At 34.0% G+C, this 24,289-nt stretch overlaps 4 protein-coding genes and 1 long non-coding RNA gene across 8 annotated transcripts; 2 read left to right on the plus strand and 3 right to left on the minus strand.

The window, feature by feature from the left end:
• Positions 1-32: 32 nt before the first annotated feature.
• On the minus strand, positions 33-1,527 carry LOC124442478. The gene is made up of 3 exons (XR_006947259.1): positions 1,459-1,527; positions 897-971; positions 33-156 (listed from the first exon to the last, which is right to left on the minus strand). It is a non-coding gene; the product is annotated as an uncharacterized LOC124442478 (long non-coding RNA).
• Positions 957-23,824, plus strand: LOC124442467 (myotubularin-like). Of its 4 annotated transcripts, none has more exons than XM_046992976.1 (27): positions 957-1,043; positions 9,922-10,025; positions 10,744-10,917; positions 12,990-13,111; positions 13,214-13,365; positions 14,003-14,157; positions 14,421-14,495; positions 14,603-14,708; positions 14,781-14,831; positions 15,204-15,300; positions 15,540-15,623; positions 15,691-15,795; positions 16,530-16,600; positions 16,979-17,090; positions 17,336-17,489; positions 17,620-17,679; positions 17,809-17,925; positions 18,528-18,578; positions 18,671-18,748; positions 19,300-19,403; positions 19,475-19,547; positions 19,672-19,737; positions 20,408-20,747; positions 21,043-21,132; positions 21,501-21,575; positions 22,130-22,209; positions 23,226-23,824. In XM_046992976.1, the coding sequence occupies exons 2-27, from the start codon at positions 9,945-9,947 to the stop codon at positions 23,424-23,426; spliced, it is 2,874 nt and encodes a 957-aa protein (XP_046848932.1). In that variant the 5' UTR covers positions 957-1,043; positions 9,922-9,944; the 3' UTR covers positions 23,427-23,824. The 4 variants fall into 4 exon arrangements, with proteins under 4 accessions (XP_046848932.1, XP_046848930.1, XP_046848931.1 ...); XM_046992975.1 differs by lacking the exon at positions 957-1,043 and adding an exon at positions 9,817-9,835; XM_046992977.1 differs by lacking the exon at positions 957-1,043 and adding an exon at positions 9,823-9,841.
• Positions 2,241-5,043, minus strand: LOC124442472 (serine/threonine-protein phosphatase PP1-beta catalytic subunit). Its single transcript, XM_046992985.1, has 7 exons — positions 4,927-5,043; positions 4,725-4,853; positions 3,710-3,940; positions 3,502-3,606; positions 2,985-3,208; positions 2,766-2,900; positions 2,241-2,627 (listed from the first exon to the last, which is right to left on the minus strand). Exons 1-7 carry the CDS (start codon positions 4,976-4,978, stop codon positions 2,511-2,513), a joined length of 993 nt encoding a protein of 330 aa, XP_046848941.1. The 5' UTR covers positions 4,979-5,043; the 3' UTR covers positions 2,241-2,510.
• Positions 5,157-7,571, plus strand: LOC124442473. Its single transcript, XM_046992986.1, has 4 exons — positions 5,157-5,546; positions 6,218-6,273; positions 6,367-6,589; positions 6,811-7,571. The coding sequence occupies exons 1-4, from the start codon at positions 5,452-5,454 to the stop codon at positions 7,052-7,054; spliced, it is 618 nt and encodes a 205-aa protein (XP_046848942.1). The 5' UTR covers positions 5,157-5,451; the 3' UTR covers positions 7,055-7,571.
• Positions 7,380-8,996, minus strand: LOC124442471 (heat shock 70 kDa protein 13-like). The gene has a single exon (XM_046992984.1). The coding sequence runs from the start codon at positions 8,883-8,885 to the stop codon at positions 7,575-7,577; it is 1,311 nt and encodes a 436-aa protein (XP_046848940.1). The 5' UTR covers positions 8,886-8,996; the 3' UTR covers positions 7,380-7,574.
• Positions 23,825-24,289: the final 465 nt, after the last annotated feature.

The raw sequence follows: 24,289 nt of genomic DNA on the forward strand, positions 1-24,289 counted from the left end.
ATGTTTTTGATTTTCTGTAATCTGTTTAGCTGCACCAGAGGGAAGCTTTTTACAATACCTTGACCGAGAGTGCCGAGAGCGAATTTTGTACAAAACAATGCAATTTCAGTATCAGACAAGCCGCATATCGGCCATTTCACAACGCGAATTTCTTTGCTTTAAAAATAAAAAATAGATATGTTATGTACCGTCTAGGTCAGTCCGTACTTAAAAAATATTTTCATTCGGCCTCAAAAGTGGCCCGAGGCCTTTGGCATATACATATTGTATTTGTTAGTTGTAAATTTTTATTTTACACTTATTTTATAATGTGTATACTTACTCTGTGTGTGGGTGGGGAGAGGGCGTGGGGTAAGCAAGCAACGAACATGCACGATGTATCTTTCACCACCCTTTTCGAGAGAGTCGAAAGATGCGCAAGCAATTTGCGCGGTAAATTTAAACTTTAAAGGCCACTACCGGTCACTACACCTTTCATGGGTAAAAAAGTTTTTGTGGTGGTAAATTGGCAATCGTATGTGGGTCATTTCACTTTCATTTTCTGACAAGATATTTTGTGGATGTGTGAATGAATTATTTCTTCATGAGATGTCGAAACATGTCTATTTTCAAAAAAGTTGTCGTTTATATTAAATGTGTATTGGCAATAGTGCTTTTACGAAATTATGGAATGAGAAATCTTGGTAAAATCGTAAAAAGACAAACAGTTGTGAGTTCAAAATGGCGGTCCAAATTTTATTACTGAAATGGCTCACAGAAAAGCCGTGGTTTACTCGTTTAAAGGTGTCAGCTTAAAAACGACATAGTGATGATGATAAAATCGCTTGCCAGAGTATGTAAAGCTCATTCTTATCGTATTACACGCAAATAAAGTGTAATAATCTAGGTATATTTACCTTATTACTTTCTGAATGAAAAAATGTATTTCAGTTTCTAGGTTTAATCATTTCCATCTTATAAACTATGGCGTCCTACAACGCAAAGTTGAAATACAAGACTGTAGCTGTTTTCTGGTCTGCGTTCCATGAAGTCTGAACCAGAAGGTATGTTTATTCAATATATGTATGAGATGAACCATATCTTTGGGAAATTAATGGGTAGAAACAGTGTAGTATAGCAAATATTCAAATCAATGTTATCGAAACAACATTGTGTTTAGCATACAATGAACAAGTTGAGAGTTTTTAATATAACTGGGACATTTGTAAAATCAAAGTTGCTAAAATGCAGCCAGATTTGTTTGCTTTGATATAAAAGTGTCAAATGGAAATGGAAGAATTCTGTTCGGTTTTTGTTTTATGATCAATTATGTTATGTGAAAAACAAATGTGTTGAATCATTTCATAAATACATGACCAGGAACACTGCCTTTTTTGTTTATATGCTGTTACTCCACAAACTATGCTGAAGGATAAAGTCCATTTATCATACCACATTACTATGACCATAAAGCATTACCTTCATGACTGCAGAATATTTTTTCATCAACAATTTGAAGCAATCTTTAACAGACTTTGAACATAAATGTATATGCACAGTAGAAAGCACCTATAAAAGTAAACTTTCCATCAAAAAATTTATGACAACGCTGAATATATATATACCAACCGTACATCCTGTGTCCCAAGTGCTGGAGTCACCATTGCACTTTGGTGATAGCCGGGAGGGCACATTGTATATACACTTTGTATATATATATATATATATATATATATTTTTATGAAAGAAGAATCTAATACTGTTATGTAATTCAACTATTGTGCAGTAAGAGAAAATTGATTAAACAAGTTAAAAGGAAACTGTAAAGGGTTAGGTCACACTTGAGTGTAATATGGAACTAAAAATCAGCATGCCTTAACTGGCTGGGGAGAATGTGAAGGTGCACATGAAGCACTGAAACTTTCACTTCATTTGGCATTTTAAAACAAGATTGGTTATTGTCAAACCTTTCTTTCTTTTTTTTTCAGTACACATGTTCACATTATTCTTTAATTTACGTTTGAGATATTTGGGTTAGTAACGCATCCATGTTGAATGGTGAGTGAACTTCACTGAACAGCATAAGTTTATGTGCTTCAGCTTTAAGATTAACTCATTGTTAGTGATCTCACATCATGGTGTGAGTGGGGAAATAGTGAATCATTTCAGGACATTTTAAAACATTTGAAATAAAATAACAGTCCTAATTGTCAGTATTGACTCATTTAGACAATAAATTAATAAACAGAAGGAATCACACATGATTAGGATAACAGTGTAATTAATAAAGCAAACAATTTACAAATAATTAAAATCAATAGACATCACAACAATGCTATCCTTAACATGGAAAATCAGCCAATGGTATTACTAAGTCATTAATACCTTTCAAAGACATTTTTCGTCATATTTTGCACACATCAGTTACAACACTGTTCAGGTTAGATAAAGTACAAGGGCCAGACTGACCATTTATCTTGTCTTTTAGCAGATAGCTTTACTCTATACTAAGTTAATATGTGCTGAAGGATCTATTTCTTTCCTTTCTTGTTTTGCTGTTGAGCTCCACCTCTGGGAGGTGTTACGGGACGTCCAGAATTGAGACCGCCATACTGATATTTGGCTTTCTTCTCTGATGGCTTCAAAATCTGAAAAAGTTTTTAAATGGTCTGTTTAAAGAAAAAGGCTTATCTTGTAAGCAAGCAACACACAATAGTGGCTATGATTAGTGAATGTACATAAGGGCGAGTGTGTTTAGTGAATGTAAATACTAATGTATTACACACCTGGAAAGAGCACATGAGGGTTTCATCAACACTCATCATGCCACCAGCATTGTCAAATTCTCCACAGTAATTTGGAGCAGAAAACAATGTAACTAATTGTCGTTTAGCAAAGAACTCATACCCATCTTCAACCACCTAAACAACATACCAAATACAACTTAAATAACTCACTGCATCAACACACAATTTGCCAAAGGATGAAACATTGTTATTTTAAACCTGGTGAGCTCGGCAAATGAGATCTAGATCATGCCTATTGAGAAATTTGCTGACAATGTCAGCACCAAAAGTGAAAGAGACACCACGATCATTTTCACCCCAACCATTGGTTTCTTTATCTGGGTCTGACCACAAAAGATCACAAAGTAACCCTGTGTCTGGGACATCTGTTGGTCGCATAATACGTCTTATCTGTTCCATTGATTGCAAGTCAGGAGAAAGACCTGGACAGAGAAAAAAGCAATACTACCTTTAGATAAAAACTATTGGTGAAAATCTGAAAATTAGTTTTCACACAATTGTTTTTCCACACAGAAACAAACAAACCCATCTCAAGCTGTGATAGGCAAAATCAAAACTAGATCAATTTCACGACAAAACTTACATGTGTAGAATCATTTCTTAGAAACATGACTAGCAATACTGTGTTATATATAATATGCTGTTGTTCCATAAATTATGTTAAAGGCTAAAGTCCATTTAATCGCCAACATTAACATGATTATTAAACCATTACCTCCATGACAACAAAATATTTTTTCATCTACAATTGCAGCAATCGGTAGACAGTTAAAGCAATCTGTAAATGTCTTCCACAATTTTATGTTATAACGTCTTTTACCTAAACAAGTTTTAAAATGAAATTACAAAAAATTCAATAATCATAGTTTTAGGTACACATTTTTTTTCCAAATTCATATTGCAAAAGAGAACTTTAAACTGACACTCATCATAAAAACCATAGATACGATTGATGCTAGCACATTCATGGTTGCCACGAAGTAGGAAGAAGTTTTCAGGATATTTCACTTTGTAAGCAAGAAGCAAACATATTGTTTCAAGAGATTGCTTTCCTCTATCCACGTAGTCCCCAAGGAAAAGGTAGTTGGCCTCAGGAGGAAATCCACCATATTCAAATAGACGTAACAAATCTGTGTATTGTCCATGAATATCACCTAGACATTTACATTTTTAAAGTTCATTAAGGTAAATCTGTGTTATGGTAAGGGCCAAAAGAAAGTAAGGCCCAATCGCAAAATTTCTTCAAAGCCCATACAATCTCATGATTTTAAATACTGGATTGTAGACTAAATTGAAAAGGTCTGAATTTAGCAGGAAATCATAGCAATAATTGTTCCAGTAGTATTCACAATTGGTGAGCAAAACAAAAATATGTCTTTCTCTGAAGTTTATTGATACCACCTACATTTATTTTATTTACACATGTTATGCAATGGAACAAGAACACGGATAAGGTTAGAATGGAAATTGGAAAGTAAAATCACAATAATAGAAATAGGTAAAACAATGAAATGGAATGGAATGCAAAATGTTGTGCTTATAATATACATATGTAGTGCTCAACTTTAATATGTAGTGATATAATTCAAATTCCCAAATTGTTTATACCCTGTACAAGAGAAAACCATTTCCTTATTTTGGCATAAGTATACCTATCAACATAGTTTCATTGTTTAACATATTACAAAAAAATTCCTAAAATTTACTAAGGCTGATTTCAATAAAGCTAACTTCGGGAAGATTCGAAACTAAAAAATGTGAGAGCCACATTCAAGCATCATTTGACACCTTTCGTAACTGTAAACAATATCTCGTATATTGATATTGTCGACATGTGTCGAATGAAGCTTTTTTGATAAAATTGTATACTACACTAGGTTTCTAAGGTTTCATTTCAAACGCAGAAGAAATATTTTGTCATTGTTAACGTACACATACCACATATTTTGAGAGGAGCTTCGAGTTCTAACAGAATTGGCTGACTCAAAAATATTTCTCTTGACTTCAGGCATAAACCGCGAACTTCAGCTTCGGTCAACTGAACGTTTTTACCGGGTCTTCCTCGCGCTAAAACACATAAAATTGCATTGTGTTCTTCATCTTTTTTCCTACCATATAAAGTGATAAATGTTGAGATTACCCTCTAGAAGTCTAGAAATTACACTGTCAACAACAAGTTCACCCTCCGCCATTATTAACTTCAAGCCCTCCCAAAATCTATTGTAACATAATTCATCTGTACGATGCCAAGAAAATATATAATCTCCTAATGCGCAATATTGATGCGCACTGAAAACGAGTCAAACGTCGTATTTACTTCATGTTACATTAATTATTTGGCACCTTTGCAGTTACGATTCAACTAAACATGAAAGTTTTGCTTTTGCGACGTAAAGGAATAGAAAACTAACATTAATTATTTCAAAGTAGCTTTTATTGAGACAAACTCATTTCCTTCTAATAAGCTTAACATATCTATGCTTAAACTATTGAGCAATTACAGCATTTTACGTGGGAAAGCGCCTGCGATCATAAAGACATATAACTTACATCAGTTATAAGTACATTATAGTACTACCACTCTGTACTAATGGTACTAGTACAGTATCAAATCATCGATTGAGGTTTAATTTTAAAAAAATTTGACCATATTTTGAGAAAAACGATGTTTTTAAGATGTAGTCGTTTGCTGCAATTTACTTCTACTGTACATACTGGATTAGTGGAATTTTGTTTCAGAGGATGTTCATGTATGCACAGGTAAGAGGCAGCCCTGAAGATTTTGATATGTTAATATGAGATTTTTGTAGAAAATAAGATTTTTCAATCATGTATTTTTATGAAACCTTCCTTACTTGAATGATAGAAAACAGCATGAATTGTATAACTAAAAAATATTTTCCTCATTGGATGTTTGTCAATGTCCTTCAATTCCTCGTTTATGTCAAAGCTTGTAATTTGCAACTTCAAATTAAAAACTATCGAAAGTATTATAAAAGGAAATAATTTAAGAAGTTTTGCAAATTGCTTGTTCATGGCAGCAATAGCACTTGTTAGGTTTTCTTATCTTGTAAATGAAAATCTATTTTTTGATTAGTCAGTATTTAAAACAAGCCTAAATAGTTGTGAGTAGTTTTGTTATCTTCAAAAAGTTGCAAAAAAAAGGGTGCGGTGCTCTACTTATAAGTTGTTGCCTGGCACTAATAGTTGCAGCAACATGACTCTACCAAATGTACTTTGGAAAGTTGGTCTTGTCTTGTGCACTATATGGAGATTTTCTTTTTGCAACACTGCTCGCCAGCTACACTCGCCTGTGTTGCTCAATGAGTAATGGGGTATACTTGGGCTGGTTTTAGCATTCCACTTATTCTGTAAACTTGGATGTACTCTTCAGACTGATCATAGAATTATCTGCATCTTATTAATCATAGATTACAGCCTACAAATTTGATCCTCAATTGTCAAAGAGCATTTTCTGACTATAAAGGTAGTATACTTCTTTTAATTCTAAGTTAGAAAGACATGGAATATAGTAATGCATTCATAATACATATATTTTGACACCAAGTACATTCTCTAGAGCAGCAGCAAGTAAGTGATGAAGTGGCAAGACTTTTGCAAATGTCCAAACCAACTTTTGTGAATGGTCGATATGTTAAAGCAAAAATCAGTGCAAGAAAATTGGCTAATTTAAGAAAAAAATATATTGCCGACGGGTATTTTTGGCCTGAAAAGCCACTTCGAGACAAATCATTAGATTTTACCAACAGAGGATCAAAAAAAGAAAAAGCAAAAGAGGAAAGGTACTTGTATCTGATACTACATTTTAAATTCAATGTCTACTAAAATATGCTCTATATTCCACAACAAAAAATTTTCTCCTTGGGGAGAATTTGAAATGGTCAAATTATCTATTGGGATCTATGGAAAGCAATATAATAAAGTTCTGCTTATTATGTATATCTGTACACAATTCAGCCTCTGGAGAAATATATGGCATTTTTCTGAATTGTTTTGTATTCAGGCAAAAGTTGATTGAAGAAAATATGAAGAAAATGCCCGAAATCATTGCACAATATAGAGCAAGAATGAAGGAGCTTTGTGAAAAAAAAAGAGAGTTGAAAGAGAAGCAGAGGGAAAAACAATTTGAAGCTCAACGTATGGGTTATCATCCGAAAGATCCCAGGGGAATGCAGAAACTTCTGCAAGCTGAGGCAATGGAGGCTAAGAAAAAGAAACGAATGCAAAAGAAATCTGGGAGTCATTAAAACCATGTTTTTAAAATAACACATATAGCAAAAATGTCTGGTGGCAACCTTGAGAAAATTTGATGAATAGTAGTTGGTAAACAGCAACAAGCAGGTTGAATGAGCACTATGTCATGTTTGGCATTGCTAGTGGTTGTCTAATTCAAAGAATAATTTCACCCAACACTGTAAAAAATTGCACACAATTTTCCATTTTGATGCTCTGTAATGGCATATCCATTAAATGTCTCTGCACTTTGCTATAACTGATTTCATATTAATTTAGCAATTATTGAATATTGTATGAAAAAACAATTTAGTTTGCAATAAATGTTGGACAGTTAAATTACTAGTATCATGAGTATTTATTGTTGATAATATAAACGTTATTAATAACTTTTTCCAGCTGGCAATTGTAGAAAATATCACAACAAATGTCAGAATCATAGTTTACAACTTTCATAGATGATGATGTAACTAAAAGGTCCTTTTAAAATATCATAATTTAATTAAATACTTTTTGAAATGTTGCTTTAAACTGTTAAACATTTATCTTTTTTAGCTGCTCATTTTGAATTTCAATAGCAGACACATGTAAAGGCCATGCTCCTCCTAAAATCCCAGCTTGTATGCTCACTCCAGTGGCAACAGCAAGTTCAGGGTCTATGGCAACATTGGGTTCCTTCCCATCAAAAAAATTCTTTATAATCTCTCTTATTTTAGGGATCCTTGTAGAACCACCAACCAGAACAATTTCGTCAATTTCATTTTTATTCAACTCTGTTACCTCAAGAACCTTTTTCAATGGATCCAAAGATTTCTCAAACAAGTCATGATTAAGTTTTTCAAAAGTTGAACGAGTTATATTCATTTCAAAAGCACCAATTGATCCTCCATTAGAGAGCAATGCAAGAGGCATTTGAATTGGTACAACATAGTTTGTGGTCAAGTTTATTTTCACAGATTCCACTATGTGCTGCAATCTCTGAAGATCTTCTGAACTCAAATCCAGTTCACCATGTTTTTCCTTCATGGTCTTCAAAATATAATGAAACAAGCGATTATTAAAATCTTGTCCACCTAGGCGATTGTTACCAGCCATTGCCATGGTAACAAACATACCACCCTGGATGTTTAGCAATGATACATCAAGGGTTCCACCCCCTAAATCAACAACAATGACATAGTTTATGTGGCTATGTTCATGTAAGCCATAGGCCAAGGCTGCAGCAGTGGGCTCATTAATGATTCTTAGAACTTCAATCCCTGCCAGCTTTGCAGCTTGCTTTGTAGCCTCTCTTTGACTCTTGTCAAATTCAGCTGGAACAGACATAACTGCCTTCGTGATGATCCTTGATAAATTCATCTGGGCATCATGCACTAATTCTTTAATAATATATGATCCAATTTCCTCAGGAGTAACTTCTCGTTCCAATCCTTTATTGTCTACTTTAAAATAAGCTAGACCATTGTCATACATAGCTATTTTGAACTGATACAATTTTGAAATTTCGTCAATTTCTGGCTGAGTGAAGTTTTTACCAATAAATCGCTTAGCGTCATAGACTGTAGATCGCGGAATAATTTCTGCCATTGCCAACGCATTTTGCCCTACTTTTACTCCTTCATTAGTGAAGCTGACGATACTTGGCATTGTATTTTTACCATGTTTGTTTGGGAATATGAAAACCTTGCTTGTAATGGCCTCGTAAGCCCCGATACAGGAATATGTTGTTCCCAAATCAATTCCTACAATTTTTGGTTTTGGTGGCGGTAGCCGACTTTGAGCAATATAACCCGCCACAATAAGACCCAAAAGTCCCACGGCCAGAAGACCGAAACCAGAACTCATATTTCTTCCTCATAGGAATTTTCTGTCCATTATAATTCGGTATATTTTAAGTTGATAACTATTTTTTGCGACTCCTCACGTTGTCTTGTGTTGTGTTTTTACTCAAACCGGATGTACACGTTATGTGCGCATTAGAATATGCGCAACAACGCATTAGAATAATTTATGTTGTCATGTGTAATGTAATTTTATTATTCTGTTGCTAATATTCCCCAATCTTACTCTTAATAAAAACCATGGTTGACTTAATATCGTGTTGCTATTTACGAATAGATATAGCTACTTGCTGTTTTTCCGTTGTGGGCAAATGATGAAACGTTTTACACATTACGGATGACCTACTGTGATGACCCAGTTGAATTGACCCGCTTGCGATATACCTGACAACTCGGGAGTATCGTTACATGTTTGTAGATGTAGATCGTCCAGGTTGGTATAGTTCTGAGAAGGACTGTTTTTGTTGTTGTTGACTGACGTTTCGACAACCTTAGCGGTAGTCATCTTCAGAATAAAAAAAAAAATTTTCGACATAGATGACTACCGCTAAGGTTGTCGAAACGTCAGTCAACAACAACAAAAACAGTCCTCAGGATTATACCAACCTGGACGATCTACATTTACAAATATACCTGACAACTGTCATAAAAATAGCACATGCGCGGCAGATGGCATTCACCAAATAATTTCGCTTCTCATGTATTTAAATAAATTTGTGTTGTATCCAATGAATCGTAAATTTGGCATTTGGCAGCCTAAACTATATGGCACACTCTGTTGTGTTAGCCACAATTGACAAAGGGTGAATAGGGGAAAGGATGATTATTGAATGGAGGCATAAAGTCAACACGTATTACGTGTATTACCGGAAGAGGCATTACATATCCTCCAGGGGAAAGATTCATGAAAATTAATGAGTTACAACTCATTTTTAAAGTGTCGACATTCTCGTTGTATAAGTATATGATAAATTAGTACTTGACGTTTCCATACAACGTGCGGATTAGAAATGACCGTAAATTATTTCCACTTTTTTAAGATGGTTTGTAAACTTTTTGTGGAATGGTGGATACGTCTTTGACACCTGCACGGTTGCTCCAAATTTTGAACGACAACGAGGATTCGACCTACAGCACAACTCCGGTATGTCTTTCTTAAATCTGATTCATTAAAAACTTTCATCAAGCCATATTCAGCTTGGTATGTTGTTGTATGCTATCTAAATTTTTTCGCATGTGCTTTGTAATCTTTCGTTTAAACTTGAGTTTAATTATGTATTGTTCTAAATATATTTTGTGTTTGCGAAGTAAATTGCTATTAAAGTTTTATGTCTCTCTATTGTTCCCAATTATTATTTTGATATTAAGTCGTTAGCGGTAGTTATTAATCAGTTTATGCTATTTGTGTTGTTAGCAAACTTTCTGTAAATGATTGTTGTTTAAAGGAAATTCTTTCAGGGAAAAGAGTTGCTTAGTGAAGAGGAAGTTTCGTGCCATGTTATCAACTATGTATTGGCCTTTTCAATTACTCTAGTTGTGAATATAGTTATTGAGGTCAAAGCCTTCAAATGACGATCTCTAATTTTCCTTAGCAATATTATTTGTGTATATTGACGCATTATGTGCTCCATCAAGGAAAAAGTTTTGCCTGGCAAACTTGTCTGTGAATATGCTCTTCTTTATAGTATGTCTAAATCATACTTTTTGCTTAACAATGAAATGATAAAAATTATCTGGTGCTTGTTTTAGTCTCTATGAAAGTAATAAACTATTTCTCTTGTAAAACACAATTATGTATTGTGTGGAATTAGCTCTTTAGAAGGAACTTTTTAACTGATAATTTTGTTAACTCATTTGTTTAGCCTCTTCTATCGTCAGCTTCCAAGTTATCAACACATGCCAGTTATCCTAAATTACTTCCAGGAGAACAAATTCTGCTACAGCTTAATGTCACATGTGTGGAAACATACCATTGTCCTGTGGAAGGAATATTGCATCTTTCTACATATCGTGTTATATTCAGTGGTGTGATGCAGGTTTGTTTTTTATGTAATGATTTGTGTTTGACCAATTTGTAACTTCGAATCTTATTTGCCTTTTATAATGTGTACTTGGATAAAGGGTTATCTAAAATTATTTATTTGAGATGAATATATAGATCATTAAAAGTTTATCATTTCGTTTTCTCTTTTTATCTTCACAATTTTTCTCTACTATTGCATTGCTCTTTATTTGAATTAGTTGCTTTGTTTTGTAATTATATTCAGAGCATATTTCTGAATAAAATGAATGTGTAAACATCAAGGTTTAGATAACCTTTCTTGTAGTAAAAGCGAGTGCCATTTTTTATGCTGAGAAATTAAAAGATTTTATTTGTGAAATAGTTCCTACTTCCTAGACTGTATTTAATAAAGAAGGATGAGGAAAAAGACAGCTCTGAGCTTTTAAAAACATAAAAAATACCAATTCATTTTAAACAAAGTTTTAAAATGAAATTTTAAAGCAAACTCAAAGGGAAAGCAGCCAAACAAAAACTTCTATTTATTGCATGTACATTGTTGACTCAGACAGGTGTTGATAAGGCTGGTATCATTTTTTTGTTTTTGTTGTATTATTGTTTGTTTTTCTTGTAATATTGGACAGGAAACATGTCTGGGCAGATATGTTGCTTTTACTTTTACCAAACTATTTTTATTTAATTTAAATGTTTCAATAAAGAGCATTAATTAAAATCCAGCACCTATTCAGTCAGGCAGATTAGGGAAAAATACCCTCAAATCAAATGGCATAGCATTCTTTCGTCTTTCTTTAACTAATTTACTAATTTTACTAATTTACTCTGATTATATGGAGGCCAGTAGCTAGTACCATGGTCTAGTTGAACTAGTTTTCTGTATGTGTCCATCATTTAAATAAATGACAACCAGGTAAAACAGAAGTCCTTTCAACCCCTCCCTCCCCCCCCCCAATCTGTGAAAGTGCCAATGAGTGTGTGAGGCAAAGTTTTTTAGGGAAGCGGTTGGTTGGTTTTCAATCTTAAATTATTCAATTTACACAACTTTCCAGCAAATAATGCACGTTTGCCCGTGTCTGCCCAACATTTTGGGGTGCGCACCCTCCATTAGCTGCACCCCGTTCCCCTAAAACGCCTATGCCGATTGCCGATTTGAAAGCATTCAGTGAACGCGACATTTTTTGGAACAGCCTCGTGGTTTCGTTTTCACTCATCAACGATATGTCACGTTAATGTTGAACTATGCATAGTCAAAAAAAAAATCAACACGGCTCTTTCATGATTGAAGATACTTTACTGTAGATCATAAAAATTTTACTCTTCGGAAACTCATCAAGAATCGTGATGAAAGCATATGATTTACTAGTATATGCAAGGATACATAGGGTGTATAAAAAAGCTGAACAGATAGGAAAACATCGCTAAAGTTATTAGCGCGCAAGATTCGCAAAAAAACTTTGTTGGAATAGGTAGTTGGACTTCCAATAGTCTGACAGTAAAATTTTCGCAAATAGTAACCATTTTTAGAGTGAGAATTGTGTTGCCGAGAAGCACTTTGGAACTAGCTTGCGCACGAAAATGACATAGCTAATTGGAACACATATGGTTAAATAACGGCACATGTTTTTCAAGCTTACGAACTTCTGGGAGATTTTGCCGAACTGCGCTAGGCATCCAAATTGCGAATTATATTGCGTTTTTCTTTTTGAAATGCCATTTTCTTAAAACCTTCATCAATTATTCAAATAGCAAAGTTTCCCAAAACTTTGTTAGCTTGAACAACATGTGTCATACTTTAACCCAATGTTTTCAAATTGCTTTTTAGCTGATTCATTTTTGTGCTCAAGCTATTACAAAATTGTTTCTCGTTAACACAATTCTCATTCTAATAGTTGTTATTTTTGGCGACAATTTTACTGTCACATAAACCATTGGAAGTCCAACTAAGTAATTCCACCAAAGATTTTTGCAAATCTTGCGCGCTAATGACTTCAGCGACGTTTTCCAAACTGTACAGGGTTTTTTATAAACACTGTATACTGCTCAGCTATCTTAATATAGCTTGACTAACTCTAGATCTTCGACTTTGTAAAGCATTTAGAAGATGACCAAGACTTATTATCAAAAAAAGCCATCAGTCAGTATGGAAAAAAGAAAAGTATATCAGGCACACTTGACCGTATTCGTGAGAAATCTAAATCACAGTCAATTAAACGGTACGTTATGTTAATCCAATGTGATTGTTTTTTCCTACACATAAAAAATAAAATATGGTAAGACGAGATTGTTGAAAAATTGAACAATTTCTTTTTCGATAGTCGATCTATAAAATCTCAACATATGACGAAGCCAATGGAAGACAGTCAGAGGGGCAAGAACGGAGTTATACAAAATAAAATTGATGACAAGAACGAAAACGGTAGTTTGATACCGATGAACAGCGCCTTCGACATAGACCAAGAAAATAAAGGTTTGCGTTACATCGGCGATTGCAAAACCATGCGAAATACTCCGTACTTATATATCTTTATAGCTAATGATGCAGGTTAATTTTAGTCTTTGCTTTTGAAAAATGCCGTTTTCCATAAGTGAGCAGCTAGATATATCCTTTTTCCTATTGTGCTTTGCCGTCAAAATAACATCAAAATGTAAGGTCTTTATAATTTCTAACTAGCAGCAAGTGTAGAAATATTTGAGAAAAACGACAATTTTTTGAGCGCAAACTTGTGTTTCGACATTATCAGAATGCCATCTTCAATTATCAGGAAGCTCTCCACATTAACAAAACTAATCCTGATTTAAATGTTCAAGTTCACCATTGCAACTCTATATTTACTTTCTAATACTTCTTTCTGTTATAAGTTTTCAATAATTAAATATATATATGTATATATTATGTAAATATTTTGATATTTTGTCACTAAATCATAATCCTATTCATTGTAAATAATTTATTCATATGTTAGCTTCCTATATATTGTATCATATTAATTAATACTTACCATTATCCAGTAAAGATGGCATTCTGATAACGTAGAAATATGTTTGCGCTCAAAAAATTGTCTTTAAATGAAAAAAGTCACGTCTTGCCTATTTTCTGATTTTAGATACCCCTCCTCAGAAAATTTTCCTTTCTATACCGTGTAAAAATATTTATGACGTCATGAAGCTATCAAGAACTTCGGTGACCAACAAAGATCCGCGATTACTTGATTTAACTGACGGCATCGAATTGTTGTGTTGCACACTGCAAATTTACAAGGTGAAATCAAGTTATGTAAACAATTTTAAAGGATTTGAAACCTAGTACAAAACAGCGCTTGATAGGCAGTTTTTGATTAGCTACTTGAAAAGAAAAACACAAATTTATTACAAGGATTTTTCGCACGCTTTTAAATATTTCATGCCGTTTCTATAAAGTAAAACGAACACTGTGTAGTTTAGGGAGTGTATTTTTTCGTTTATTGCTGATGGTTGGTGCTCTCTAACTTCTCTCTATATTTTGTTTTCTTTTCATTGCTTTAGTTCTTACTGTCAATAGAATCCGACTACAATGCAGATAAACTTGTCAAGATATTCTCGAAGTACACAAAGGATCTTGTAAGTATGCCATTTCCAATCTACTTTCATGCTTAGGCTGTTGGATTTGTCAGATTTAGTCCATTACAGAAAAACTGTAATTTTTTTTTTTTTGCTTCGTAATTTAGTTGCCTTCGAAAAGTTTTGCCATGACGTACAAAGAAGCTGTTTATAAAGTCCAAACTTGTGATATGTTCAATTCGAGGAAAACGAGAAATTTTTACCACTTCGAAGGTACGTATTTTATTTGCAATGAACTGTTTGAAAAAACAATTGTAATTAGGAACTATATTTTTTCATTTAAAGACGAATTTGATCGTCTTGGCTTACGATCGCTGGATTGTTGGAGAGAATATTGTAAGTTTGCATTTTGAGAAAACTTTTTTTGTGATGCTTCATGTAGACTGATAAATCGATTTAACTGAAGCTTTTCGTCAATTGAACTATGTGTGTGTAATGACGTAACTAATTCCAGACTTCCTGTGATGGTGCGCGGGAGATTATGTTGTATGACTTGTTTTTCTTATTTTCATATTTTCACCTTTTAATTCTTACCAATATATTAATTGCTCAAGATAAATAAGCAAAACTACGTACAATGCAATATGGCTTATTTTGTGTCATGTTATCTCTTTCCTGACTATTTATCATGGTTCCTGTTGCCTGCTTCTATTGCTGTCGTTCATAACTAAATCTAATTTATGTATATACGTTATTCAAATGGTTTAGCACCGACCGATCATCTTAAATTGAAAGCTCCAAAGAAAACCCTTATACCACATGGTGTCAATGATGTGGAAATGAACAAAATAATTGAATTTCATCGGTGTGTTTTGGTTGACTTTGAAATAACTCAGGAAGGATATATACAGAGTTTTGTAATTTTATGTGTTCAGTAATGGCTGCTAAAAATTGCAGTAAAAGTGTCAATCATGCTCTCGTATTTTTGTATTATGTATCATTCATAAAAGGCGTGTTATATAAATATGTTTGTCATCCATAGTTTGACATGATAACGACAAATGTTTACCCACTATTATAGTTATGCTACTCCTTGGGTTTTAGGAATTGCAGTTTTCCTTCAATATCTTGGAGGAATACCATTGAAGGGACAGTTTTATTGCGCTCCGGTTCAGCTTTATACGAAAGGTATGGAATGATCCTTAACTTGCTTCTCTATACAATTTCTAATCAAAAAACTAACATTTTATTTCAGAGGTTGCATCGAAACACGTTGTGAAGAAGATGAAAACTTTTTGGCCTTAGTTTGTTTTCAAAATAAACAGTCAAGTCGTAATAAATTGGTTGTTTTCACTCAACAGTAAGTGGCAAAGCTGTTCATAGGCAAACTAATTTTCATCGTCTGCTATATTATTTGGTGTATTGTCATGACTGGAAAATTTAATCATCAAAGACGTGCCTTCTTAGTTTAATACATGTGAAGCACACGTGTAGACATAAGAACATTTTTGAAAACAAAAAATTCCATGTTTTGTTCATGCCTCATGCATTTACGCCGAGACGGATGAGCACTAGGGCGTCGTATGTAAAGGAGATTTCGGCTCCTGCCATCACCTTATCTTTTAAGCTTGCTTCAATCAGCATGTTATCTGTCTTTTCAGCTTCATCAGAATTTTAATATAAACATCTATCCATCAATCTATCTCTTCTTTAGCTTGTTTCAAAAAATGCTTTAGTAACCCTTAGCGATTTAGTGTGCCCCCCGCCATGCGTGATGCAATCCGAAACCATAGATACTAAACCGCGAACAAAAAGGAAAAGGAAACCTGTAAACTCCTGACTACAAAACAACAACTAGTTATTTAAACTATTTCTTGTGCTAGGTTTTCTGAAAAATGTTTTTATTTGCCATAAAGTCAATGGATGTTCGCTTCATGATACGTGATAGCATTTTATGGTCGAATTAAATTTAATTCAAAAGTCATTTTCAAATTTTGCACCATCCTTGAATCCCTAGTTTTGTTCTACTGCACTTACGACAAATTTATCTAGATAATGAACTCTATATAGAAAATAAATCATATTATGTTACAGAAATAATGAAAACGCAAGTGGATTACTTGCACAACAGCTTAGTGGCCAAATCACTCCAAAACAATTAAAAGGTAAAAATATTAAAAACTCTATCTAAAGAATACATTTTTATTTTACTTTACATCTTATTGGGATTGTGATCAGAAGACGTGGTCTTTTTTACAGTAATTTGAATTTCTTTTCAACCGTACTTTCACATTCATTAAATTTTTTCTTTCTTCACATTTATTCAAATTTCTCTTCTTTCTTTTCACGTTGATTCAAATTTCTCTTCTCTCTTTTCACATTTTCCTTTTCTCGTATTATTGATTTGAAGACATTTTGATTCATTTTTTTCTAAATACATGCTTTGCCTGAAAAACGTATGCTTGCATGAATGCTGGTGAGTTTGCACATTGATTTGTTTTCTTTTCTTGATTTCATTTATCTGAATAATGTTTTCTTGACAGCGTTCTATTATCCTCACGTAAAGTTTGTTTACACCGACGAATTAATTATTCCTGATCATAAAACGGTGAAACAAAGCTCGTATAGACTTCAAACGTTACTGGCGGCGGAAGGGTAAGTTAATGTTCTTGTGTCTACGTTGATGTTAGTGGAAACCTTGTAGAAAACGTATAGCTGCATTTCCTTTGCGATAAAGACTAGTTACCAGGTCTTAGTGTTTGTGTGCGCTAAAAATGTTGTTTGAAAGCGAACATAATGGGGAACTTTTTGTGACATTAATGAATTCCTCAGAAGGTCTTTTTTTCTTGATTAAAATTCGTGAATTGTTGCAAATAATCATGTAGCCGTTTTTCTTTTAGCGACGACAAATTTCTTTCTGGCCTTGCCGAAACCCAATGGCTTTCACAGATCAGCGAATTACTGGAGACGACTTCACTCATAATCACTGCCTTGAGTAATGGAAAACATTCTGTCTTAATAAGTTATGAATTTGGTTGTGATCGAACCTCTCAGGTAGCAAATTTTCCATTTATCGTTACAAATACGAAAGGTCAATTTCATAGTCTAACGCAATGCGTGGCATTATGGGATTTGAAAGGAGCATATTTTTGGGTTAGCGAGCTATTATTCATTTATTTTGCAGTTATCGAGTCTATCACAGTTGCTTCTTGATCCATACTACCGCACCATTGACGGCTTTCAGGTAAAATATTTTTATTTCAGTTTATACAAATGGTTGCTTATTCTATTTACTCGTCGTTTTATTTTCATTCTGTCTTTTTACTTTGTTATGTTTTAGCTTCTTAATTTATCCTTTGAATTTTTGTCTCAGATATTAATTCAAAAAGAATGGATATCATTTGGTCACCAGTTTTGTGAACGCTGTATTTCGAAGTCAAACGAAGGACATGGACCAATATTTCTACAATGGCTCGATTGTGTGTGGCAGGTTTGTAAATTTGAACTTGCTTGTAGCTTAAAAAAATTCTGTGCTTTTAGCGAAAAAATTCTGGTATTGTTCATTAACGCAAGCTCTAAAGTAAAAATGCTTAATAATCTGCAAGGATTTTTCGTTTTGGGAATCTTTTGTATGTTTAAGTTTAAGGTCATTTCATTGATGCTCAACGCTTTACCCTTTATACCACTTTATGTCACGTGGTGCTACGTCATATACATCATGTGCAATCATTAAAGATCATATGAAGAGTAAGATCACTCACTGGCGACGAACAGTCCTTTATATCATCAACTGTTAACCAAAGTTTTGTCTTTCCGAAAATAGCCAATACTGAAAGTTGCCGCTTGATCAGTGGATAGTTCTCCTCCAAATTCTTTGATAAGTGGATAGTTCTCCTCCAAATTCTTTGATAAGTGGGTAGTTCTCGTCCCAGCTCTTTGATGAATAGAAAGTTCTCGTCACAATCCTGTGTTCAGTGGATAGCTCTCGTCCCAGTCCTTTGATCAGTGAATAATCCTCGTTCCAATCCTTCCATAAACAGCTTTTGTCCATTAGCATTTTGATTTCAACAGATTGAATGTTTCCTTTTTTAGCTTTTGATTCAGTTTCCAATCTCTTTTGAATTCAACGAGCTCTTTTTACAGGTAGTAATGTTTATTCAACCAAAACACAACAACAAATATTTATTTAACAAACAGTCTGTTGTTAATACTGTTGTTGAACTTGTAATTTTTAGACAATTGCGGAACATGCATATTCGTGTCGCTTTGGAACATTTCTATGTGATTCAGAGCTACAGTTTGAAGAAGAAAAGGTGTTGTTTCTTTTACCTATTTGAAAGTGATAATTTTTGCTAAGATTTGGTTTTTGTAATTTCATGGGTTGCAGCAAAAAAGAGTGAAAAATACATCCATTCAATTTCTTCACCAAAATGTTCAACACTTTTTGCTGACGGTTTTCCTTCGTAAATAATGATGTAGCGTATGGGAGTCCATATCATTAAAGCAATTTCCATCATTGTGTTCACGATGTGAATGCAAGCTATCAAATATCCAAGGGAGGGTACGCACCCCCTACACCTTTCCCTTGGATTTTTTAGGGAAGTTACGAACCCCTTCTCTTATCCTTCGGATATTCCAGAGAGAGTGCGCACCCTCTGTACTCCTCATCTGGATCTGCTTTGATGCTCTGCCTAGAGTGTCTCGGTCGGTTTGGTCTTGGTGTTTGCTACCATTATTTGAGTTTTTTTATTTGCTTATGTAGGCAGTGCACTGCGTCTTGTTTCAGCGTTCAGACTAACTCATGTTATTTTTTAACGACAAGCATCGATTGTTGTTTTGCCAATTTTCTCCCCTTTTTCTTTAGATTGACAGTAAAACAATGTCCTTATGGACATGGATCAATCTAACTCTAATGGCAGAACCAGAAATATATCTGAACAGGAACTACATGAAAACGAATACAGAAAGGTTTTCTATTTATATGTTTTCCTTTTACGCATGCGATCGCCTATTTTGTTTGATTTATTTCGCCATTTTAGAGTGCTTTTTCCAAGATATCATATTGCTTCGCTTAAAGTATGGGACTCGTATTATGCAAAATCGCGACTTGAGGTAATGTTATGAAATGGTAATGTTAGTTATAATCATTTGCATGCATTGTAATGATAAAATTTGGTATTTCACGCAATCTCTCTGTTTTTACCAATGATTTTACATATGTATTTTTTTCCTTAAGGCTAATCTGCTGGAAGCAAAGCACATGGCAAAAGAACAATGTAAACTTCAGGAGGATTTATTTGCAGTGAGAATTTAATATTATTTTCTTGTTTTTTCTCAGTCTCTAGAGTTTTGTTCAGTTTTATGAACGGAATCATAGTAGTTATGTGACCCCTTTATATCATTGGCGTAGCCAGGGAGGGAGGGGAGCACTTAAAATGGAAGGGGGTCCATGACTGTCGTTTAAATAATGTAATGTATGTAAAATATAGTATTTTACGGGGCAAGAATTTCGCCAGGGGTGCCCCTCTAACTACGTCACTGCTTTATAGGCCAACTGACTGTGTTCGATTTGCATTAAGCCACTCTCTTATGAGTTAAAACTCCCAAAGTATTAAAAATTACAATGATCCCATTTATGCTCCTGTTTTAATGAGTGATTTATCAGGACAGAGCATATGATGTGTTTATATACTACGTTTTAACTTCAAAATCAGGTATTTTTGTGATAAAACTAGACAGCAGGTATAATGATTTATTTGAAACATGAAGTAAACTTAAGGTGGATGGTCTTGTGACTGTGAGCCACATTTTCATGTGTTGTAGAACATGCTATGTAAATAACAAGATTTGAAAAATTTTTTCCATTAATTTAGTTGGTTGAGCTCAGATCGGTTTGCCCGTGCTAATGCAATCAAAGCTATAGACCAATCAGCGTACGCGTTTTATTGTCTTTATTTTATAATGTGTTGTAGAACATGTTGGGTAAGCACCAGGATTTGCAAGAGAAGATTCAGTCAAAAAATGACTGCTCGAACTCAGAATCGTCTGCTGAATATGACATGGGAGCTCTGGTAACAAGCGAGAGCAAAGAAGATCTTGTGAATGACGTAGCTGAAAGATTCGAGCTTAAAACAGGTTCACTTAAGCCGAAGGGATCCAAGCGTTTAACCAGCATTCGTTCAAGGGAAAGCAAGTCGCTTGAGGATCTTCTACAAACCAGACGTCATAATACAAGCAGTATAATCAAACGACGTTTTGGATCGAGCAAATTCTATGTCGACAAATCAACTCGACGAACACTTTGTGGGCCAGGTATTTTTTCTACGTTGATAATATTACGGCTAGTATTGTTTTCTTGAAGAAAAGTCTGAAGTCGACTTTTCTTTGGTATAGCGCGATTAGATCGTGTGGGGTCTGGATCTAGTACGGCAATGTGTCAAGAGAAAGTCTTCCGATTTTTTCACGTCATAAATCACTTTCAAAAATGACTTTTTTCACTTTAGCGCACATGAACTTATTAGTTTTGGTTATGCTACGTAATCTTTAAATTGAGCAGCATATAATTTATCACTAAAGAATGTATTTTTGTAAATTTTCCCATACAAAGTACTTGCTGAAACTGAAAACTCCGAATTGGATGGTGATAAGGGAGATGCTACGATTTTTAATGGTATAGAAGATTATCTTCAATCGAAAGGTAATGCTTCGTTTGAATCATTTCTCGGTCTTTCTGACGCCATTCGTGTCTTTGTCCTTATGTGGGGTTTTTAAAGTGTTTGTGACACGATTTTATTCTTATTTCTTTACATCAAGGAAAGTTTTTTTCATCAGTTGATGTCATAGTTTATTTCGTTTGTTAAATCATCTCATTTACACATCACAAACATTTCAATATTTTAAGAAGAATGCTTACCAACGCTTCTCAACATTTTTTTCAAATTTGATGCATTTGGTTAAGTGAGTGGACGATTTATAGCGTGCTGAAGAATTATTCTCCCTCGTTTTATAGTATAAATTCCTTTCCATTTCTATTAGTTATATGAACTTTACATTATCTCGTTTTAGGTGTTCAATGGAAAATAGAGAAAGAAATAACTGTCACGCAAACTAGTTGCTCTGGAGTTCTTATCAAACGAGGAAGTAAGAGTTTTTGCATCTTTGAGCTCCCTTTATTTTGCGTTACTGGTTGTTTACCTTTGTTTTTGTTTGTTCTCCCTTTATTTTGCGTTGCTGGTTGTTTACCTTTGTATTTGTTTGTTCTCCCTTTATTTTGCGTTGCTGGTTGTTTACCTTTGTATTTTGTTACTGGTTGTTTACCTGTTTGTTCGTTGCTGGTTGTTTTCCTTTGTATTTGTTTGTTCTCCCTTTATTTTGCGTTACTGGTTGTTTACCTTTGTTTTGTTTGTTCTCCCTTTATTTTGCGTTACTGGTTGTTTTCCTTTGTTTTTGTTTGTTCTCCCTTTATTTTGCGTTACTGGTTGTTTACCTTTGTTTTGTTCGTTCACCAATGAAATTTACGAGAAATGAAACTTTATTTGCCTTTTTTTGTATGATTTGGATTATGATGAACGTTTTTCATCGAGGAATGGTACAAACAATATTGATTATTTATCTGCATAATTATTCAGATATCAATATTGTCAATATCGTCAGAAAGTTGTCTGTTTTAACATGAAGTTTTGTATACCATTTAGATGTACGAAAGAATTGGCTACCACGTTGGTTTAAATATGATTTAAGGAAAAACTACATCGCTTATTTTGAAAACTACGCGGTAAGCCATTCGATAGTGTTTTTGCTATCCGATGTTAAAGTACCTATGAAACGAAAATTTTGCTATTTAAATTATACATTAGTTGAAAAGAACTCTTAAAGTGTCATTAGACTTTTTGAAACTGTTTATACATAATTCTTTTCAGATTTTGAAGTTTTTGTAATGTTCGATTTACACATATAACATAATGTCATATATCATGATGTGTGATGTGGTGTATTATACCATTAACACTTCCAAAAATGAAGGAACTCTGCTATTTTAAAGTAACATATTACTTATATACCTGAAAATTGAAATTTCATTAGAAGTTAATTTTCATTTTAAAAGTTATTTTCGATAAAACTTTTATTGAAATAGCAGAATTTTCGTTTCATAAGCACTTTAATTGTCTTTTAAACCTTTTCGTGGCAAATTTTTTTCTTCGTTGGTTTTCATTTCATTTGGTCATTTTGCTGATGTCATCGCTAACCCTCGCGCACGGGATTTAAGGGGATGTTTACATGAGTCCGGAATGATTTTCAATCCGGAATGAACTCATTCCACTTTAAAAGAAATCCTTTCGCATGTTTACATGAATCCGGAATGAGTTACAACTCGATCCGGATTGAGTTCATTCCTATTTTCATTCCGGATCAAAATTTAGTTTTAACCTCATGTAAACGCGAATTGAGTTTCATTCTGGAATGAGATTGTGATTAATGACGAAGCACGCATTCGCCATGCGTAGTGTCTTCTGGGAAATTGAAGCTCGTAAGCAAATAAGGCGGCTAAATGGGCTAAAATGAGTGCGAAAAAAAGTAACAATTAGTTTCATGCAAGTGTTAAGCTGTATTAATGCAGGAACAACAGAAATTTTCAAAATTCCTGCGAAAGGTCAATCCGTGTGCTGATTTCCCATGTAAACACGGATTGACATCACGTTTCGATCGGGATTGAAAGTCATTCTGGATTCATGTAAACACCCCCTAAGTTTGACAAACTTTTCGCAGAATGAGAACATTTATTATTTTTAGGATAAAACACCGAAAGGCGTCATCGAATGCAATAAAATACGTGATGTATATTCTCGCGATAAGAAAGGTACACTTGACGGACATAAGTTTTACGTCGTTACAGACGAACGAACATTCGCATTAAAAGCACGGACTGAGTCCTTAATGAACATTTGGATAATAATACTTAGCATTAAATCCGACAATTTCAACATTAGGTAAGTTTGGTATTATTTTATGCAGCGTAATTTCTATCGCAAAAACATCAACGATACGCGTATTGCTCCATTTGAAGTACACAATGTTTGCTTATCCTACTTCTGGTTGGCAGTTAGCTGATGCACACGTGATTAGCAGACGTCTTGACGAGTCACGACAGTCTACTTAATACGTTTTCTTTGTACATAATGAACTTTCAAACCTCAGTCAAAAACAATACCTTTCGTCGTTCGTACTTTTGCAAAATTTGTACTTATTCATATCGATGTTAATTTATTACAATACTATGGTACAACTTTTAAAAACTCAGAAAAAATTACGTTAATTTTTAACGATGTTTTGGTACATGAGTCGACTACAATATTAATTACTTTAATAAATCATTCACGGTTGACAGTTGACTTGTAGTGGCAGTTGAATTGCTGAAGGTGCTTATTGATCATCTTTAATGCTGAAATTCTAGTTTTGATCTTTTCGTGCATGTACGGAGTCACAAATAAACGCCATAAACTGTGGAATGTTTGTTTTTGAGGTGGAATGAATGAGGGATGTTTTGGATATACTAAAATGGTTTTCATTTCAGTTTTTGTTTACTGTGTGATGTTAAACAGGACTATCAAACATGTGAAACGCATGTGAACGGCGTGTGTACATTGATTACTTTTTCTGTTTCTTTTCAATTGTTTGCTTAGCTAGCAATTGCATCGCAAGACGATTTATTCACTAAAGTAATTTCATCCTGAATCAGATCAGATACAAGACATTGATATTGTACTGTGAAGAGAGCTTGGTTGTGACATCTGTAGTGAAGTTGCCGATTGCTATCCGTGGTTAGGAGAATATAATAAACTGAAAATTTTTATGGC

The sequence above is a fragment of the Xenia sp. Carnegie-2017 genome, unplaced genomic scaffold (assembly GCF_021976095.1).
Source record: "Xenia sp. Carnegie-2017 unplaced genomic scaffold, XeniaSp_v1 HiC_scaffold_20, whole genome shotgun sequence".
NCBI classification, from domain to species: domain Eukaryota; kingdom Metazoa; phylum Cnidaria; class Anthozoa; order Malacalcyonacea; family Xeniidae; genus Xenia; species Xenia sp. Carnegie-2017.

Excerpts from the sequence above, each read along its gene's own strand:
- LOC124442471 (XM_046992984.1), bottom strand. The coding sequence starts at position 8,885 with ATGAGTTCTGGTTTCGGTCTTCTGGCCGTGGGACTTTTGGGTCTTATT.
- LOC124442467 (XM_046992976.1), top strand. The coding sequence starts at position 9,945 with ATGGTGGATACGTCTTTGACACCTGCACGGTTGCTCCAAATTTTGAAC. Across the intron at positions 13,366-14,002 it reads CATAGACCAAGAAAATAAAG|ATACCCCTCCTCAGAAAATT; the intron begins GTTTGCGTTACA and ends TTCTGATTTTAG. Across the intron at positions 14,709-14,780 it reads AAATTTTTACCACTTCGAAG|ACGAATTTGATCGTCTTGGC; the intron begins GTACGTATTTTA and ends TTTCATTTAAAG.
- LOC124442472 (XM_046992985.1), bottom strand. The coding sequence starts at position 4,978 with ATGGCGGAGGGTGAACTTGTTGTTGACAGTGTAATTTCTAGACTTCTA. Across the intron at positions 3,607-3,709 it reads CTATGGTTTTTATGATGAGT|GTAAAAGACGTTATAACATA; the intron begins GTCAGTTTAAAG and ends AAACTTGTTTAG. Across the intron at positions 2,901-2,984 it reads TCATTTGCCGAGCTCACCAG|GTGGTTGAAGATGGGTATGA; the intron begins GTTTAAAATAAC and ends TATGTTGTTTAG.
- LOC124442473 (XM_046992986.1), top strand. The coding sequence starts at position 5,452 with ATGTTTTTAAGATGTAGTCGTTTGCTGCAATTTACTTCTACTGTACAT. Across the intron at positions 5,547-6,217 it reads GGATGTTCATGTATGCACAG|ATTACAGCCTACAAATTTGA; the intron begins GTAAGAGGCAGC and ends TATTAATCATAG. Across the intron at positions 6,590-6,810 it reads GAAAAAGCAAAAGAGGAAAG|GCAAAAGTTGATTGAAGAAA; the intron begins GTACTTGTATCT and ends TTTTGTATTCAG.